The sequence below is a fragment of the Pteropus medius genome, unplaced genomic scaffold (genome assembly GCF_902729225.1).
Source record: "Pteropus medius unplaced genomic scaffold, Ma_sr-lr_union100, whole genome shotgun sequence".
NCBI lineage: Eukaryota > Metazoa > Chordata > Mammalia > Chiroptera > Pteropodidae > Pteropus > Pteropus medius.
Genome location: NW_024354500.1, coordinates 8,220,027 through 8,239,244, shown reverse-complemented (window position 1 = coordinate 8,239,244; position 19,218 = coordinate 8,220,027). Strand labels below are relative to the sequence as shown.

Genomic DNA, 19,218 nt, shown 5'->3' with positions numbered 1-19,218 from the left:
GGATAAAATAGCTATAAATTTAAAAGATATTTGCTTACATTGGTAAAATACAAAACTAGTCAAATCTAAAAGGCTAGGGGAAATCATAAGAATATATTTTCATTTTTTTAACAAATATTTTCTAAGCCCTATTGGTCCAAACACTCTATCCTAGACACTAAACATATCTAGATAAATAAGAAAGGAAATAACCTTAACGAAGCCCATAGCTTTGTAAGATAAAAACATAACTAACAGGTACATTGTGAGGTGGTAGCTACTTCTTTACCTGTGTGAAAAACAGCAAGTCATCCTGAAGATCTTTTTTGCTTTGACAATAATCATTTAAATGATCTATTTTAGTTCTAAAGATATTTGTCAATTTGGTAACAACTGTTCACGAAGAAAGATAGAAAAACCCCTTTTTGGCTTCACAAAGCAAACCACTCTCTCATAAATTCTATGGAATGAAGAGCAGGGAAGAGACTTAATATGTACAGAAATCCAAGATCTCATTAAGGCCCAAACTACTGCTTTTTTTCAGTCACAATATTACATCTCTCTTAGCCAGGACTCAGAATGAGATCATTAGCTAATCATTAGCTGCATTAGAGAATCTGAGAGACTTCATGTCAGGGAAAGGAGACCAGGTTAGTGACCAGGACCTAGAGTGTCATGGAAAAGATTTAATTCTACACAAAGGTGTATATGAGCCTAAAAATCACTTTGACCAAGCTAGTCTAAAAGTAATGATAGAGAAATCATTTTGTCATGTTCCTGTGTATGTGTAAGTGTTTCCTAAAGAGCAATAAAACTAAGTGTTCATGCCTAAGGTGACACAGAAGAAACCTCGCAACTACTCTTCTGTCTCCTTTATACCCTAATATATTACCATCAGACTAACAGAGTTAACTTAGAAATCCCTATCTTCAACAGCATCAGTGTGTATTAATGAAGGCAAAAAATGCACAAAAAATAGTCAATATGAACTCATCAGAATTTCACCTTTCTAGAACCTGGTGACTGGAATCAGGACAACTTGAATGGAATAAAGTAAAAATCCTAGGAAAGAACCTAGGAAGTAGAAAGGGATCCTTGCAATACTGCAGTGCATCATGATTTAGAAGAGGGGCAAAAGGGAGCCAAGCTATTTCATTTGAATAATAAAAAAACTTTTATTTTATTCTGCAGACAGGGAATTTACAGGATGAGATTATCTCAAATGAAGAGAAATCCCAAGAAGAAAAAGCTATGCAGCAAGACTAGAGAATGGAGAGCTTCAGAAGGAATGCCTTCAAATAAAAACTGGACTAGATATATTACCTGATCTGACTGTATTAAAATATTTTAACAGTTCTTTTAGAGTTTAGGGGAAGAAGAAGTAATATCATAAGAAATGAAAATACAAGGCAATTCTTAGCTCTAGAAGAAAAAATTTCTAAAAAAGAAAAATGTATTATATTACTTGACTCAGATGTGCGTAATATTTATGTCACCATAGAAATATAAATACTGAATATTCATTTAGACCAAACATGTGATATAATTATAATGGAATGACAAAGGAGAAGTGAGGGAGTGTTGGTGGGATTAGAGAGCTTAATTCTATTCTTCAATAGCAGAAAGTAAGCATATCATGTAGAAAACGGAAAACCAAGAAAAAACAGCATAGATTTTGCAGAAATAAGGAAGAAAAAAATCAGCTAAAACATCAGAAAATTACTACCTCCTAGGAGTGGCATTTTGGGTGATCTATTTTTCAGTATAAACCATGATATGTTAATTGACTTTTAATAACATGAGCATGTATTATTATGTATTACTTGGAGCTTATACAATTTTTCCACAATATCACCTACTTTATTTTGAATATACAAAAATGAGAGAGAAAAGAACTGTAAGGAATAAGATAGCAGAAATCTTCAAGAAACTATTATACCCAGATCCAAAGGTATATTAAAAATTACATGTATCATGATCAAGTAGCATTTACCCTAAAATGCAAGGATGGGTCAATATGAGAAAATTGCTGTAATTTACTACATGAATGTCATAAAAAGGAAAATGACATAATCTCTCAACAGATACAGAAAAGGCATTCATTTACTCTCAATGTCTATTTATAATTGGAAAAAAAACCTTTGTAAGAACAGAAACAAAAATTACTTAACATGATAAAAGGTATCCAAAGAAATCTATCAAAAATATACGTAATGGGGTAGACAGATTAAAAGGGGTCAAATTGGAGGTTGGGGAAGGTGAAGTGGGTAAAGGGATCAAATATATGGTAGCTGAGAAGGAAGTGAACTCTGGAAGTAATCACACAATAGAAATATATAGATGTCAAATTATTATGTACACTGAAAATGATATATTGTATTAACCAATGTTATCCCAATAAACTTATGTGTTTGTGTGTGTGTGTGTGTGTGTGTGTGTGTGTGTGTGTGTGTGTGTGTGTGTGTGTGTATATGTAATGGAGAATACTTAACCACATTCTCTTTGAGGTTGAGAATAAGGTACAAATGTCTCCCTCTCCTCCATCCGATGAGAGTCAATATTTAAACTAGTACTAGAGGTCCCAGCCAATATATAAAATGAGACAATTATTAAAACTAAGAGTGTTCAGCAAGATTGCTAAATTAACACAATAGTTTAATCAACAGTGTGACAATACATCAGAAGTTTCAAATAAAAAAGGCGCCATTTACTATAAAAGGGGAAAATAAATATCTAGAAATTAGATTAACAACAATTTAAAAACTTAAACTCGATTAAAGAATAGAAAAAGACCTGAAAAAAAGCTATACCTTATTGAGAAGACATTGTAAAAACATGGATTTTCTCCAAATTAATCTAAATTCAAAGCAGTTCTAATTAAATTCCCAACAAGAATTTTTGGGTAACCTGACAAACTGATCCTGAAACTTACATGTTAAATCAAATGTCCACAAATATTTAAGAAAATCCTAGCAAAGAACAGGGAGACTTGCCTTACCAGTTATCAATTACAAAATCATTGTAATAAAAGTGGTTACCAGAACAAACTAATAAATCAACTGACTAATAAATCAACTGACTATACTAGACCAGAGACTCACTTATTTGTCAGGCAACTATTTTTACATACCACCAACATCTCACATATGCATGAGTCTGAACCATGAGTTTAAACAATAAAACTTATTATAATTACTATTATATTTTGAATTTATTTCTTTCAATCTAAGGAGATCAGGCCTGGAAAATACTGAAACTCAAAGGTCTAACTTCCACCTTTCTAAGACAGCATTTTCTTCGATTTCTATCCTGAGCTTCTAACTCTCCTCCATCTCTGCCTCTTTCAACCACAGAGGATTTTCCTTCTACCTGTTTGGCAAGGGAGACTGGGAGGAAGACAGAAGCCAATCACATATCACATTATACCTAAATTTGCATAAGAGCACAGTTTACTACATATGTAAAGCATATATAATATAGTGTTTAATACACTGCTCAAAAATATTAGTTCCCTTCCCTTTTCTCCAGGTACCCAGTTTGATGTCTCTCTATGTAACTTCACAACTAGCTAATATCCTAATTTCTAAGGATAGAGTTGGTGAGGGCAAGGTGCAGCATATGATGAGGCATAACACATGAAATCCAACACCTATATTGTAGTGGTTCTCATATTTGAACATGCATCAGAGTCATCTGGAGAGCTTGTTAAGGCACAAATTGCTAGACTCCATTCCCAGAGTTTCTGGTCAGTACTTCTGGGCAGAGTGACATTTATGACAACTTTCTGGGTAGTGCTAACACTTCTTGTCCACAAGCCACATTTTGAGAAACACTGCCCTACAGAGCACAGGTTCTTAAGTGAAGGTAATTTTGCTCTCCAGGAGAAATTAGGCAGTTAACGTACATATTTTTCATTGTCAAAACCTGGGGGTGTGAGAAGGAGAGGTAATATTGGCATATAGTAAGTATAGACCAAGGATTCTGCCAAACATCCTATCATGCACAGGACAGCTCCTCATAGTAAAGAATTATCTGGCCAAAAATGTCAATGGTGTTGAGCTTGAGAAACCCTGCTAGAGTAAAACAAAACTTACTCCAAATGTATGATTTAACCGTTAAGTGGGTGAAAGTTCTTCAGGAGTTTCAGAAATTTGACATGGAATAAACATTCAAAGAATTGTTATCTTCTTCAAGTATCAATAACTCTTTAATTTACTCATCCATAGTAAAATAAAGTTTTAGAAATATTAATACTTAAAGGTATATTGACCTACATAAAGAAATAAGCATTTGTATAATATTATTAGTAGATTTCTAGTAAAGGAACATAAATTAACATTCATTTTGTGAGGAAAAAAAGAAAATTAAAGATATTAAAAAACTAAGTTTTTTGAAGAATAACTATCAGCCATGTTTATTTCTTAAGCTGAGTGAAAAGCAAAAATGTTCATTTTATTATATATATTTAGTATAAATGTTTTACAATGAACAATTTATTTTAAGGAAAAGCAGTAATTACAGCAGAAATCAATCTTAAGTAAACATGTCTGTGGAAAGTGTTATATATACATATACATACATGTATATGTATGTATAGACACACACAGACACACACAGACACACACGCATACGTATATACACACACTACATACACACACACACCCCACAAATGAACTTACTCCAATAGGCTGAAAAATAAGTCCATCCATTTCATGGCTGACTTCTTTGGCAAAGTTTCCTTCAAGTAACTATAAAACAAATATACATATTTTTAGAAATATAATAATATAATAATCACATTTTAATTTTTTATAAGCTTTATAAAAACTTCTTAATACATAAGTTTTGAATGCTGAAATGCAAAATGGAGGAGGGAGTGATCCAGAGGGATATGGGTTAATATAGTAAAATATATTTTTTTTAAATATATGAAGATTTCCATTCCATGGCAGGCTAGATATCTTGAACAATAGTCAACTACAACAACTAATATGATGAATAAAGTATTAAAAAACAGATTTTTAAATCCATTGCTGAGCCAGCACCAAAGGAAGACAGAACTCCAAGACAAAGTAAAAGCAGAAACTCTGGGAAGTAATAAATGAATAAAAAATAAATATATGCAACAAAGGAGACAGGCAGGTGGAGGGGTAGAGTGATCCTCTGAGAATCTGTATGCAAGCCAGCTCAGACATGGGGAATGCAAAAACATTACCTGTGTTTTCCCCAAACCCTAAACCAGAAAATTTTTTAAGTTTTCTTTTTTTGTCTTACTTTTGTTTCTTGTTTTTGTCTTTATATTTTTTCAAGCAAAGAACTGCATTACAGAAGATACACAATATAAAATACAAATGAACGTTTTTCCAGTCCCTTATCTACTAAAGAGCAGAGATATAGGCCCAATTAGTTCCGAGCAAGTAGTTTTAAATATACATAGGTCTTCCAATCATCATTTAAAACTTATAGAATTTAAATGTATTGTAACATGTACTATATGAATAAGATGCATAAAAAAGGAGGTAAAATTCTTAGCGGGGGAGTTTTTCAGAGAAGAGATGAAATTTTAAAATGTCATTAATACTGTATAATTTATTATTTATTCATATTTGAAATCATATATGTAAAAATAACATGTGGAATTTAAATACTATTTTTTTCCTGCAGTCACAATTCTTAAAAGAAAATTTACCCAACTTGTTATGGGCATCTTCTATATATCAGTGTCTTCATTATTAGAGCCAATACTTAAGTCATTTAACACGTTACCATTATTTTCACTGCTGTCTCTGAATTACAGTATACTTCAATTTGCACATGAGACTGTCACTACAGATGTTATCCCAAGTTACAAGTGCCAACTGAACATTAGGAAAGTTTCTTACCCCCTTAAATCACTCTATAGATCTATAGTCATAATCTTGATTAGTTCCTTTAAAAGTTATCTCTAAAAGGCTGGTTTAAGGGAAAGTTCCACTTTCACTTACAATGTATAAAGTGGCAAGAGAATGTCATTTCTAACCTGACAATAATAAAAAAAAAGATAATCTATAAAATCACAGCTTTTGTTAAGGCGACTAGAAGGCTGAGGTCTCCAGGAAACCAGGTAAACTGAATGCCAACCCCCTCGAAAGGAAGATGAGACATATGAACTGATTTAGCTATGGGAGCGCATAAGAGAAAATGAGAGCCATCAAAGTGAGCACAAAGAAAACAACTGGAAGTTTGATCAATTCTTAAAAAACCAAGTGTGGTGCTAGTACAACAGTTTAGAATACCTGAAAGCCCCAAACACAAGACGAATCCAAACTCATTCGCTAGCTCTATTCCCCAGGCTTCTAACAGGATTCACAGGAAAGACTGAGGGCAGGGTAACAAACATGAAAGTCTCACAGTCATTAAAAACCTCTTGCTTTCCAGACCCTTCCTGACATGAAGCAAAAGCCATATGACATAAAATCATGTGTAGCTAGCTATATAAGCAGCCGGAAACAGCCAAGGATGTTACATTGACAACAAGCAGAAAAACTTGCTCCTGCCAAAACATCCCACCTATGCAAGGCAAAGTTTGGCTGACGAAAAATCCATCCCTTGGACTCAGGTGCTCAGTCTGCTTAATACCACTATTAATACTAAGGCTTCAGGAGGAAAACTAAGAAAAACACACAGTCTCCACGAGACAGATAATGAGTGACAAGAAACAGTCATTTACATACGAGGGAGAGCACAAGAGCAGGAAAACAGACCACTATGTCCAATAGGCCAGGAGAGCCTACTGAAAACTAAAAGTCAGAGCACTGAAGAAAAGCACTTAATAATCCAAGCCTCCCAACAGTAGTCATCTGCTGAAGAAATCTGAAGTATCTGGAACACTGAAGGTAATTATATCTATCTATCTATCTATCTATCTATCTATCTATCTATCTATCTATCTATCTATCTCTATCTGTAATATAAATCTATCTATCTATCTATCTATCTATCTATCTATCTATCTATCTATCTTTCTATCTATATGTAATATAAACCCATCTAAATACAGAACAGAATTTATTAAACCACTAACCCTCTTCCCCAAAATGAGGCCTATTAAACTGAAAGAAGAGGTATGTCCATAATAAGCACAAAGATATTTAGCTCAGTCTCTAGTGTTCATATAGGAAAAAAAATGTCAAGCATCCAGTGAAAAATTACTACGCAAACATACACAGCAAAAAAATAATGACCTGCATTAATTAGATAAGGCAATCAATAGACAAAGACACAGGGGTGGCCCATGTTTTGGAATTATCAAAGACTTTAACCTTAACATTTTGAAGGAAAAGGTGGAAAACTTGTGTGAACAAATGTGGAATTTCAGCAAAGAGATGAAAACTATAAAAATGAGAAAAATGAAAATGCAAGAAATCACTTAATATGAAAAAAATATACAGCACTTTTTCCAATTGAAATACAAAAAGGAAAAAGTGGGGGAATACAGAACTGAGAATCAAAGAGCAATGGTAAAGATGTCTTGAAAAGACTTAAAAACACAGAAAATCAGTAAGAATATGAACACAAGTAATCTCACCTGTTGACAATTATAGAACACTTCCTCCAACAAAAGGAAGAAATGCTTTTTTTCCAAGCACATACAACACATTTATAGGTCCAAGTTATACAAAGTATGTTTTCTGACCACAATGAATTAAATATCAGTAAGAGAAAGATATCTGGAAAGTTCTTCAATGTTTAGAAACTTAATGACACACTTCTAAATAACTCGCAAATAAAAGAAATCAAAAGGAAAATTTCAAAATATTTCAAACTTAATGAAGACAAAAATACAAGATTGAGACTTGAGGAATGCAGCTAAAGTGTGCTTATAGGAATATTTATTGCACCAATTGACTAATTAGAAAAGAAGTTACAAATCATTATCGACTTCCAGCCTAAGAAACTAAGAAGAACTCTAGAAAATTTAGGATCACCGATAGAAGGCGCCACTTGGGCTGAGACTATATCCCCGATAAAGAGGACCACTTTCCCTAAGGCTAAGACCCAGACATTGTTGAAGAGGGCAATGCCATTGCTCACTGGATGGTGGAGAAGTTGATGAAATGTCTTGAAGTGTCTCACCAGTTTTTAAGGATGGAAGTTGTGATTAGAAAGCAGTTTGTCTGATTTAAAACTTTAAGGTAGGAATAAAAGCCAGGGATAAGATGCCAAAATCAAAATGACTAAATCAGAATAAAATCATTGAAATAAAAATTTCAAAGAAATGGAGAAACTAGAGTTATAAATAGGTTTAATTAAACATGGGTAAGTTATATTAAGCAAGGATGATGGATAGCATTTGAGAGAAGAGTGTAAGTCAGGCACAGTTACCAAGGATCAAAAAGAGTCTCAATACTTTGTTGAAATATCATGGCTTGAAAGTTTAGGTTTTATTTTAATAATTTAAATATCAAATAATTTTAAAACTCAATTATTTTGTCTCTGATACTATATTCTAAAACAGAATGTCCTATATACTTTTAAGCTACTCCATTCTTTTCCTCTTCTGTATTTTAAGTAAAACTTATTTCTGAATTGCACTGGTATTCTTATGTAAGAAGTGATAAGCTGAGTTTTTCTTAGATAATTTGTAGGTTGATAACATCTCAATAAAAACAAAATTTCATTCAGTGTTCATTAGGGTAGATATTTTCTGACTGCCTACCAATCAATGCTAGAAACACAGTTAGCATTAGGAATACTGGGGACCCAATGATAATATAAGCTTAAGCCAATAAAACCTTAATTTTAATTTAGCAGTGAAAATATTAAATACAATGATGTAATTGGCCATTTCTCCCTCTTAATCTTTCTTCAGAAACACAGTTCTATTTAATTACTCAAGATATCTTTAAAAACACTTCTAACAAATAAAAAGAAAAGATATCCTACTTTAAAAATATTAACTGCATAACCTTGGAGAAGCTTTAAAGTGGAATATGGGTGAATATTCTAAATATCCTAGGATGTAACCCTTTTCAGAATTACAATTTTCCTGATTATTTTTCACCAAATAAAATTAGAAGATAGTTAGAAAAAAGGTAAAATAGGAGAAATAATATATCAAATAGTTATAACAAAGCATGGTAGTATTTCATAAAGCTTTACTTATAAAATTTATAATTGCTTATCTATGAACATAATCACATCACTTGAATACCATCATAAATACCCTACAGAAGGTATGTTAACTTTCCATTGACCAAAGATTAGTGGAACTGACAAGGGTTATAACAGGTGATTGACTGTGAACTGACATTTCATATGTCTATGAATCAGGAAGTAATTCAAAACTGAATCATTATAAATGCAAAAGCAGAGACAGATAATGCAAAAGAGCTTGAAATTAGAAACATGAGAAACAAAATGGAAACTGTAAAGTTACGAAGCATAGAAAGGAACCTTTTAGAAATAACCAAAATGACAGCTTATGACTACAAATGAAGAAAATAATTCTGCAATGTAATTGGGAATGGAAATTGGCAACATCAATTCATTATAGTATAGAAAAATAATATTCTTTTCTTAAATGAGAAAAGAATAAACTATTTCCATCTTTCTGTTCTGGACTATTCTACTCACATATTCTGAACAAATATTCCCACATAGCCTCAACTGATTGCCTGACAAGACTCGATACAGTAGTTATATCTGCTGATTTTTCATGTGCTTTCATAACTCCCCTAATATTCAAGGTTTAGTTTTACAAATCTCCTCCTAAAATGGAAATTTCCACTTACATGATTAATTACTCTTTATTCTTTTTCATTTCCAAAGTCTAATTTCTGGTTTAGCTTAAGATTTATGTTTCTGTACCCTAAATATTCCTCTAATCAGTACAAAATCATTCTACAAAACTCTTCCTTTTTGCTCAACAGAAGGTCAATATCATTATCTTCTTCTACAAACAATGATTTGATTTCTATTACTTATCAACAATGCCTAAACCAGTATATCATTAAAGTGAGTTAAGCAAAATTTAAATAGCCTCTGGAATACTGTTATTGGCTCTTTCATTAACCCATATTACTGAAATTAAAATTAAGCATAATAATTCTGGCGAATCCCATTTGACCAGTCAGAAAATCTAAAAACAGGACATGGTTCGACAGTGTAGCGGTTAGCACGTCTGCTTTACACACAAAAGGTCCTGGGTTTGCGCCCCAGTGGAGCCACGGTCCATGGTCTACTGCCACGTCACCCTGAACAAGCCCGATGTCTGATCTCGGAAGCTAAGCAGGGTTGGGCCTGGTTAGTACTTGGATGGGCAACCACCTAGGAAGACCAAGTGCTGCAGGCATAAATAATAATAATACATTTAAAGGAAAAAAGAAAATCTAAAAACAAAATTTTTCTAGAAAATATAGTTTATTGTTTTTAGTGGTTAGTCTTATTTTTATCAAAATTCCTTCATAATTCCACAAAGTAGAAGTAAACTCATCCTCATGGAACAATTAAAGTTCTTTTTGCCAGATTTCCAATTTTTCTTTTTAATATCATGATTGAGGCATCATTTATTCATTCAACAAACATTCATTTATTGCCAATAACTGACAACCACTCTATCGTGTTTGAGATTTAAAAGAAATCAATCAGTCTCTATCCTGGAAGAAGTAGTGTCAGAGTCTAGTGTAGAGGTCACAAACTCAAATGCTTATAGGTGCCAGGCCACGAACCTGAACGGAACTGAATATAAAACAATATGAACTAGTGAGAACTATGACAAACTGGAGAGGGCTTCCTCATCCACAAGCAAATTGAATATTTTTAAACACTGCATGAGCTTAAACTTTCTGGAACCTACCAGTTTATGACTGCTGGTTAATATGGACCTAAATATAGATAAAAATGTAATTTTACAGTAAGTGCTTTTAATAGAGATGTTTAAAGACTTCTGAGGAAACAGAAAAGTAATTATCATTTTGTCTATGATTCATGGTTTTAGTCAAATATTTACTGAGTACTAACTAATTATGTATCCATGAAAAAAAATGAGAAGAGCAAGAAGAGGTAACATATTATATGCCAAGCACTCTTCTAAGCACTTTACATATATTAACTCATTTTAGCCTCCTAACAATCTTAAGAAGTGGGGCCATTATTATCCCCATTTTAAAAATGAGTTTAGAACTTACCCAAGGTTACACAGAAAAGAACTAAGAACCCCATTCTGGCTGCAGAGTCCACATTCTTAACTGCTTTTCTAAACCAGAGGGTCGCCTTCTCAGTCTAGGTTACATGCTCCTTTGACTTATTCTCAAACCCTGTGCTTCACTTCATTACAGGATATTCCTGTTTTATCGTCTATCGAATTGAGTTGTAGGCTTTCTGAGGTTAGGAATTATACCCTTATTATTAGTGTTTCAACAACTATTACAATAATCTGGCATTCAGTAAGCTCACACTTCAACAAATGTGTGCTAAATAAAAAGTGAATAGTACAGTGACAGGACTGATTAAAAAATAAAAAAAGGCCAATATGTAGTGGTTAGGTAAAATACACATGGAATGTACTATATCCCAAGAAGTTATGTAAAATGAAAACATGAAAAAACAAGTTCTTTTTTTTCCCCCAGGGCAACCTCTCCTAAATGTTATCCACAATGTTTATCCAGATTGCAGCTGGTAAGAAGCATAGGTGAATATTTCCTTTGTGGATACAAAAGCCTGACCTACTAGTTTAGAAGAATATTAAGCATTTTTGCAAGGAATACAAGAATAGAACAGATACTTAGCCATAAATACATAAGTGATGTGATAAAAACAAAAACTACATGAATGGCTGGTCTGAATGTCACAAGAAAAAAAAGACAAAAGTTATAAAGAAACCAAGGAACAAGTTAAATATTTGTAATTTGAGCATAAAGGTGAAATCATATTTATTTGTAAAATATAATTTAAGATTTTTTGTGGTAAATTGCAAAACAATATATTTCATTCAAAAATATATCCTTTGTTGAATAGGTGTGTACTGAAGAATTAACTTTACCAAAAGAGAGGTCCGGCCTTTGCCCTCCACTACTGGGAGGTGATCTCTAGGCCTCTGGAAAGTCCTGCCTGATGCAAGTATCTTTGCTTGCCGGAGATTCGAATAATATGATTTATGATGGGGGCTTCAGAACATGCTATTTCAGTTTTGATCTCTAAAGGAAGTGGAGACTAAATGTATTAGCCAAATCTCCGGGAAAGGCTAGAAACTAAAGGTCAGCCATGTAGGTAGTATGTGACTGAACTATAATATAAACTTTGGATACCAAATGCTTGGGTGAGCTTTCCTGGTAGGCAATATTTGAGTATAATCATACGTCTTAGCCAGGAGTAGGTAACACTGTCCACGACTCCCTGGAGACAACCAGAAACTTCATATTTGGGCCCTCCCCAGATTCTGCTTCATGTGGCTCTTCTTTTAGCTGGTTTTAATTTGTATCTTTTCATTACGGTGAAACTTATCTTAAATACAGTGCTTTCCTGAGTTCTGTGAGTCAATCTAGTAAATTATCAAACCTGAGGGAATCCCTGGGGACCCCAGAATTTGTAGCCAGCAGGTCTGAAGTGAAGGTGCTCCTAGGGATTCCTGAATTTACAGCTGGTGTCTAAGCAAGGACAATGTTGTAGGGGATTATGCAGTTGGCCTGAACTCATTGCAACAAGTTTTTATCACTCTATCTCTCTAGCTGATACAATTTAGACTGTCCTCAAAGTCATAGCTGTCAGCAGGAAAGCATATAACTTTCCCTGCTGGGCATTATTGCCACGAGGCTGTTCAAGAAGTAGCAGACTGCAGAATGATGCTAGAGTTGCCCTGTCAGTTAATGGGTAAAGTGACCCAGTTAGCCACCACAGATGAGATCTTTAATAGACACCGAATATCTCTGGATGAAAACAACCCATACTGAGATACCAAATGGCATTAATCTGTAAACCAAACATGTTTTATAGCCTAATAAAGTACCAGAAAAATGGAATGAGACTTTAAGAAATAAACTTTGTTTTCCACAATATAAAAAGCATATAACATTTCCCCTTATTCTTTGTGTCAATTTTAAGCTAGCATAGAAAATTCAAAATCATATAAAAATGGGACCTAAGATTTATAACTAGACTACTTCATGAACAAAATAGCAAAATATAACTCTGTTACAGTGATTTTATTTCCAGTTCTTAAAGTTAAGCATTTATCAACAATTTAATGTACCAAGTAATTACATGGTCCACATGGTTCAATTTTACATAACACCTTCAAGGAATATTTGCTTTCACTAGCTGTACTGTCATTATTCTCCTATGTGCAACTTAAAATTCTTACAAGTTCTCTTCAATGCAACTAACCTTTACATTCTCTCCTAGAAAGGCCCCATCCTACTTCAGCCTAGTGAGTCACACTCTTATTCTCATAGAGCACACACATGTGCTTACAGTGTATGTGGAAATATATGTGCACTCACAGTCCCTAGGCTAAGACCAAGAATTCTAAGAACATGTAAAAAGAAAAGTGAATGACAAAAATAGGGAAAGAAATGAAAATCCTTGTGAATGAGGAAAAGAAATAAATAGAATCAATAGAAGAAACCCATAGCTTATGACGAGGTATTTGACACAAAATAATAGGTTTCAAAGGTAAGACTAAGCAAAATATATTTTAGATATTGTTAAAGTAATGCACTTAACAATAATAGTACCATCTTGGATTTATTAAACTTTTGTTCTGAAGTATATAAAACTATGAATCATTCAAGATTGTACTTGAAAATAACATTTTAAAAAGTCTCCTAGAATCAGTAATAAAATCTATTCTAATGATATCCTATTAAAACAGTCAGGTACAATACACTAAGATTTTTAAAAGGTGACCCAGATACGTAAGTATTTAAAACTTCATTTTTCTTTTCTGGATGTAATCACAGTCTAAGGGAAAGGGCAGAAATAGGGTGGGGGAGATTCTATCTCATTATTTCCAAATAAGAGATGCAGGCCTCATGCTCTATTGCATAAACAACTCTAATCTAATGTACCTAAAGGAATCCTAAACATATGTAAGTTTCCACTTAAATGCCATTCTTCTCAGACAGCAAACCTAATGTAAAGGTATTCTGAACCTCCTCATGCCATATATCTGGATTAAGTATAGTTATCTTGCCTCATACATATTAGACAGGACTAACATCTATATTCTTATGTCTTTTATAGTTTGGCCTTTCTGGTCATCTCATCAAAAATAAGAGGTAGCAATATTTTTTTTCTCCAGTCGTACAAACACTTTTAGGCCTATTTCTTTCATATACCATACCAAACCCTGGATGTAAAAAATAACTCATCCTATCTCTGCACCTCTTTCAATCACTGAAGTCTAGCCCTACTACCCCTGCCCTCATAACCTATCAGGTTTAAAACATTTTATCTACACAGAGGTAAGATGATTCAACATTTAACGGTTTGATTTCCTTATCCAACTGTAATATCTGTGAGGCTAAGTATCATGTCTAATTATATGTCTAAACACCTAAAAACATACTAATCAAATACACTAACACAAAAAAAGTCAATAGATTAAGAACATAAGCTCAAGGCATCAGGTTAACCAGAAGCTTTATTTTATTTTATGTTATTTTATCCACGTGAAACCAATCAAGTCATCCTAAAGACTAATGCACATTTACTGATAAAATAAGGCTAGGAAAATAGCAATCATTTCTTTATGGGTATGATCATACCGTTTAAAACTTTGTCATTGTAGTACAAAAACCTTAATCAGCAGAAAATAACTCTGGTATAATAAACACTGAGAGTAATTTTAATGAAATTAAGTTGGTCTCTCAGAAATTCAGTAATAAATATACTTTTGCAAATTTTAATCATTATTCTTTTCTAAAGATAACCCTATTTAGATCTCCAAAATCATTTGTGACCAGACATTTCTCTTTCTCAGATTCATAATAAATTTAAGAAAAGCAGACTCTGTTATTTTGTTTGTTAATGGGTAAAATTATATCCACAATAAAGGGTTCAATAAAAATAATTATACTATTCTTTTAATATCTTCAACCTATTTTCTTTTGTTTATAATTCAACAAACATAGCAAATTGGAAGATTTTAATTCAGAAATATACCATTGTTATTATTAATAACACCTGTGAACTAAAACAAATTATTTAATATTTAGACATATTCTTCCTAATCTTAAGCATCCCTCCAAAGTATATTTTTCATATGTTTTTAGAAGATAAAGAGAGTAATTTAAATCATTTTTTAAAATAACTTTTTAGCATCTCAAATGAACTGTAGAAAAAAGAATAACATTAAGAGGAAGATTTCAAGTAGGAAGAGTCTATCATATTAACAGATACAGTAACAAAGGCAAGGTGGGGGTCGAGGGAGGATCATGGATTAAAGAGCTCCAAGAAGAATGAAAGAGACAAGTTCTGAAAGAGGCGCAGAAGAGTTTATGCAACTAATAAACACATGTCCCACATAACCACCAGCCAAATTGTAGAATCTGCATTCTCATAGCAATTTAAAGCTATTTCCAAGACTTTTCCTTTTACCTTTGTCCTAATCCTCTGGTCATATCCACTAGCTACTCTAACCTTAACCTTAATTTTTCAATGTCATCTATCAAACTCACAAGAACTTTAACACCTGAGTCATGGTCTACTTCTTCATGTGCGTCACCATTTGGCTATCATGCATATGGATAATCCACCTAGAATCCTACTGTCCAAGGTCCTCAACTTTACCAACTCTACCGACATTCTATTCTACTCTACCTCATTCATCTATTACACCACTCACAAAATTTGACTCAAAATGGATGGATCATAGACCTAAATGCAAAATGCAAAACTATAAAACTCCCAGAAGATAACAGAGGAGAAAATCTACATGACCTTAGGCATGACAATGGCTTTTAAAGCACAACACCAAAGGCACCATTCATGAAAACAAATATTTAAGTTGGACTTCGTTAAAATTAAAAACTTTTGTTCTGTGAAAGATAATGTCAAGAGAATGAAAAGACAAACTATAGGCTGGGAAAAAATATTTGCAAAAACGCACATAAGAAACTGTTATCCAAAATATACAAAGAATTCTTCAAACTCAATAATAAAATGAACAATCATATTAAAAAATGAGCAAACTATATGAACTCATCACCAAGGCATACAGATTCAAAGTAGACATAGGAAAAGATTATCAACATCCCATGTCAACAGAGAATTGCAAATTGCAATGACAATGAGATATCACTACACATCTATTAGAAAGGCCAAAAGCTAAAACACTGACAACACCAAATGTTGAAGAGGATGTGGAACAACAGAAACTATCTTACACTGCTGGTAGGGGAATGAAAATACAGCCACTTTGGAAGGCAGTTCAACAGTTTCTTACAAAACTCAACACACTCTTACCATATGATACAGCAACCACGCTCCTTGGTATTTACCCAAAGAAGCTGAAAACTTATGTCCACACAAAAACCTGCACATGGATGTTTATAGCAGCTTTATTCATAACTGCCAATACCTGGAAGTAGCCAAGATGTCCTTCAGTAGGTGAAAAGAAAAATAAACTGTGGTACATCCAAACAATGAAATACTATTCAGTGCTAAAAAGAAATGAGCTATCAAGCTATGAAAAGATACGAAAGAATTAAGTGCAGAACACTAAGTGAAAGACACCAATATGAAAAGGCTACATACTACATCATTTCAACTATACAACATTCTGGAAAAGGTAAAACTGAAATGACAGTAAAAGATCGGTAACTGCCAAGGGTTAGGGAGGAGGCAGGAATGAATAGGCAGAGCACAGAGGATTTTTAGGGCAGTGAAACTACTTTGTATAATACTGTACTGAGGGATCCATGTCATTAAACATTTGTCAAAGTCCAAATAACATATACCACCAAGAGTGAACCCTAACGTAAACTATGGACTTTGGGTGAACATGATGTGTCAATGTAGGTTCATCAATTTGAACAAATATACCATTCTGGGGCATGACGTTAACAGTGGAGGAGGCTGTGTACACAGTGGGTAGGGGGTATTAGGAGCTCTCTACACTTTCCAGTCAATTTTGTTGTGAACCTAAAACTGCTCTAAAAAATAAAATCTATTTTTAAAAAAGGAAAGAAGGGAGGAGGAGGAGATAGGAAGAAAAAGAGGGAAGAGGAGGGAGGAGGAAGGAAGAGGAAGGAAGGAAGGAAGGAGGAAGGAAGGAAGGAAGGAAGAAGGAAGGAAGGAAGGAAGGAAGGAAGGAAGGAAGGAAGGAAGGAAGGAAGGAAGGAAGGAAGGAAGGACTGATTTTCTGTAAATAAAAACAGCTCTAAAAAATAAGAAAGGAATCATATAGACCTATTTTTCTCATCAACGTAAGAGAGGGGAAGGGAAGGGAGAGAAATGGAGATGGGATGGGATGGCCAAATGACCCAACATTATTGAGCAGACTCCACTCTTTCTCCACTGCTTACAGTGGGGAAATAATTCAAGTGACCATGTATTTAAGCCTGTTTATTATTTGTTCCCAGGTAATAGATATTTTAAAAGTAAATACCTATATGCACCAAAATGTTTACAGCAACACTATCTGTAAGAGTCTAAATGGAAACAACCCAAATATTTATCAATAATGGAATGGATAAACAAATTATGGTATATTCAGACTACACTGCAATAAAATGATCAAACTATGTCTACGTGTAACAAGAGATGAATTATACAAATATTAACCCAAAGAAGCCAAATACAAAATATGATATTTGATTCCATTTATATAGAATTCAAAGATAATAATATGTAATACCGATTATAACAAATGTGAGGACAGCGATAATCTCTGGGGAGAAGGGGACAGGGGATAGAAATTAGAGAGGGCATCCAGGAAGGTTTTTGGAACACTGGTAGTATTCTAGATTTCTGTGACAATTTTACAAGTTTGTTTACTTTGTGAACATTTTCAAAGCTGCAAACTTATGATTCATGTACATTTCAACATATCTGTTGTATATCTATGAAAAAGTTTGTTTAAAACACATGTTAAGGAAGAATTTACTAAATTTTAGAAAGCATATGCTTCATATTCTCAATAAATTTCTGAAAAGCACACTAAAATATGAGGAGTAAAATCAAATATACTAAAAAGCAAATGTGTGAAATATAGAACATTTTTAGAAGCTCTCCAAAAATACAAAAAAGAACAAATAGATAAAAAGATAAAATATATAGAAGAAAAATCCATATTAAAATTTTAAACAAAATATAAATAGTTGGCAAAACTACATTAGGAGAAAAACAAGTTAATATTACTAAGCAAAACTCAAAGCAAACAGGAAAACGTAAAAACCTATTTTAATAATAAAATTCATAATGGAGAAATAAAAGCAATAAATGTGTTACATTTTTTATATTTTAGAAAAACAAAAAAGACAAAATATAATAGCACTGCAATATTTCAATATTCCTCTTGTACAGACCGAACAAGCAGAACAAAAGAAATTCATAGAATGTTTATAAAAACTGATGACACATTATGCCCTGAAGAAAATCCCACTAAATTCCTAGAGAAACCCTGTACCAACTACATTATAAACCATCAAGCAAAAAAGTTACAAGTAAGAAAAAATAATAAATTAAAAACAAAGGAAAGGGTTGATAAATTTCAAATTTAAAAACATTCTGATAAGTGCTGTTTGGACAAAGTAAATGAAAATTGCAATGATCTGCTTCTGAGCAAGATCAAGTACCTCACGGCAGACACCTCTACAAAAGAAACAACTAAAATGGCCAGGATTAGGGATAAAGGAAAAGTGCTCAAAAGTAAATTAAATATACATGGTCAGTTTTTCCTAATCCTAAACATAGGGCAAATTTAGAAAATCTAGGTTTCCCCTGGGCAAGGGACCACTGGAGGGACAGAGAAACAAGAACAGATTTCTCCTCAAATTACTGCAGAATTCTGAAGTTATGCAGATAAATTGAAATAAAAAATTTTAAGATAACATTATGTCCAATACTAACACACAATTAAGTTTGAAAACTTTAACGAAATTGATAATTTTCTAAAAATTACATATTAACAAAACTGACTCATAAAAAAGGTAAAAACCTAAGAGCCATGTTTTTCTAAGAATTTCCTCCTTCAAAATACCCTAACAATTATTTTAAAGCTGAGTTCAAACTTTCACAAAACAGTGCATTATTAGTGTA

General features: G+C 33.0%; 1 protein-coding gene across 1 annotated transcript in view; it reads right to left on the bottom strand.

The window, feature by feature from the left end:
• Positions 1-19,218, bottom strand: part of RNGTT (RNA guanylyltransferase and 5'-phosphatase) — a 241,283-nt gene that overhangs the window by 118,840 nt on the left and 103,225 nt on the right. The window contains 1 exon segment of the mRNA XM_039853170.1: positions 4,659-4,727. Coding sequence (XP_039709104.1) covers positions 4,659-4,727 — 69 coding nt within the window.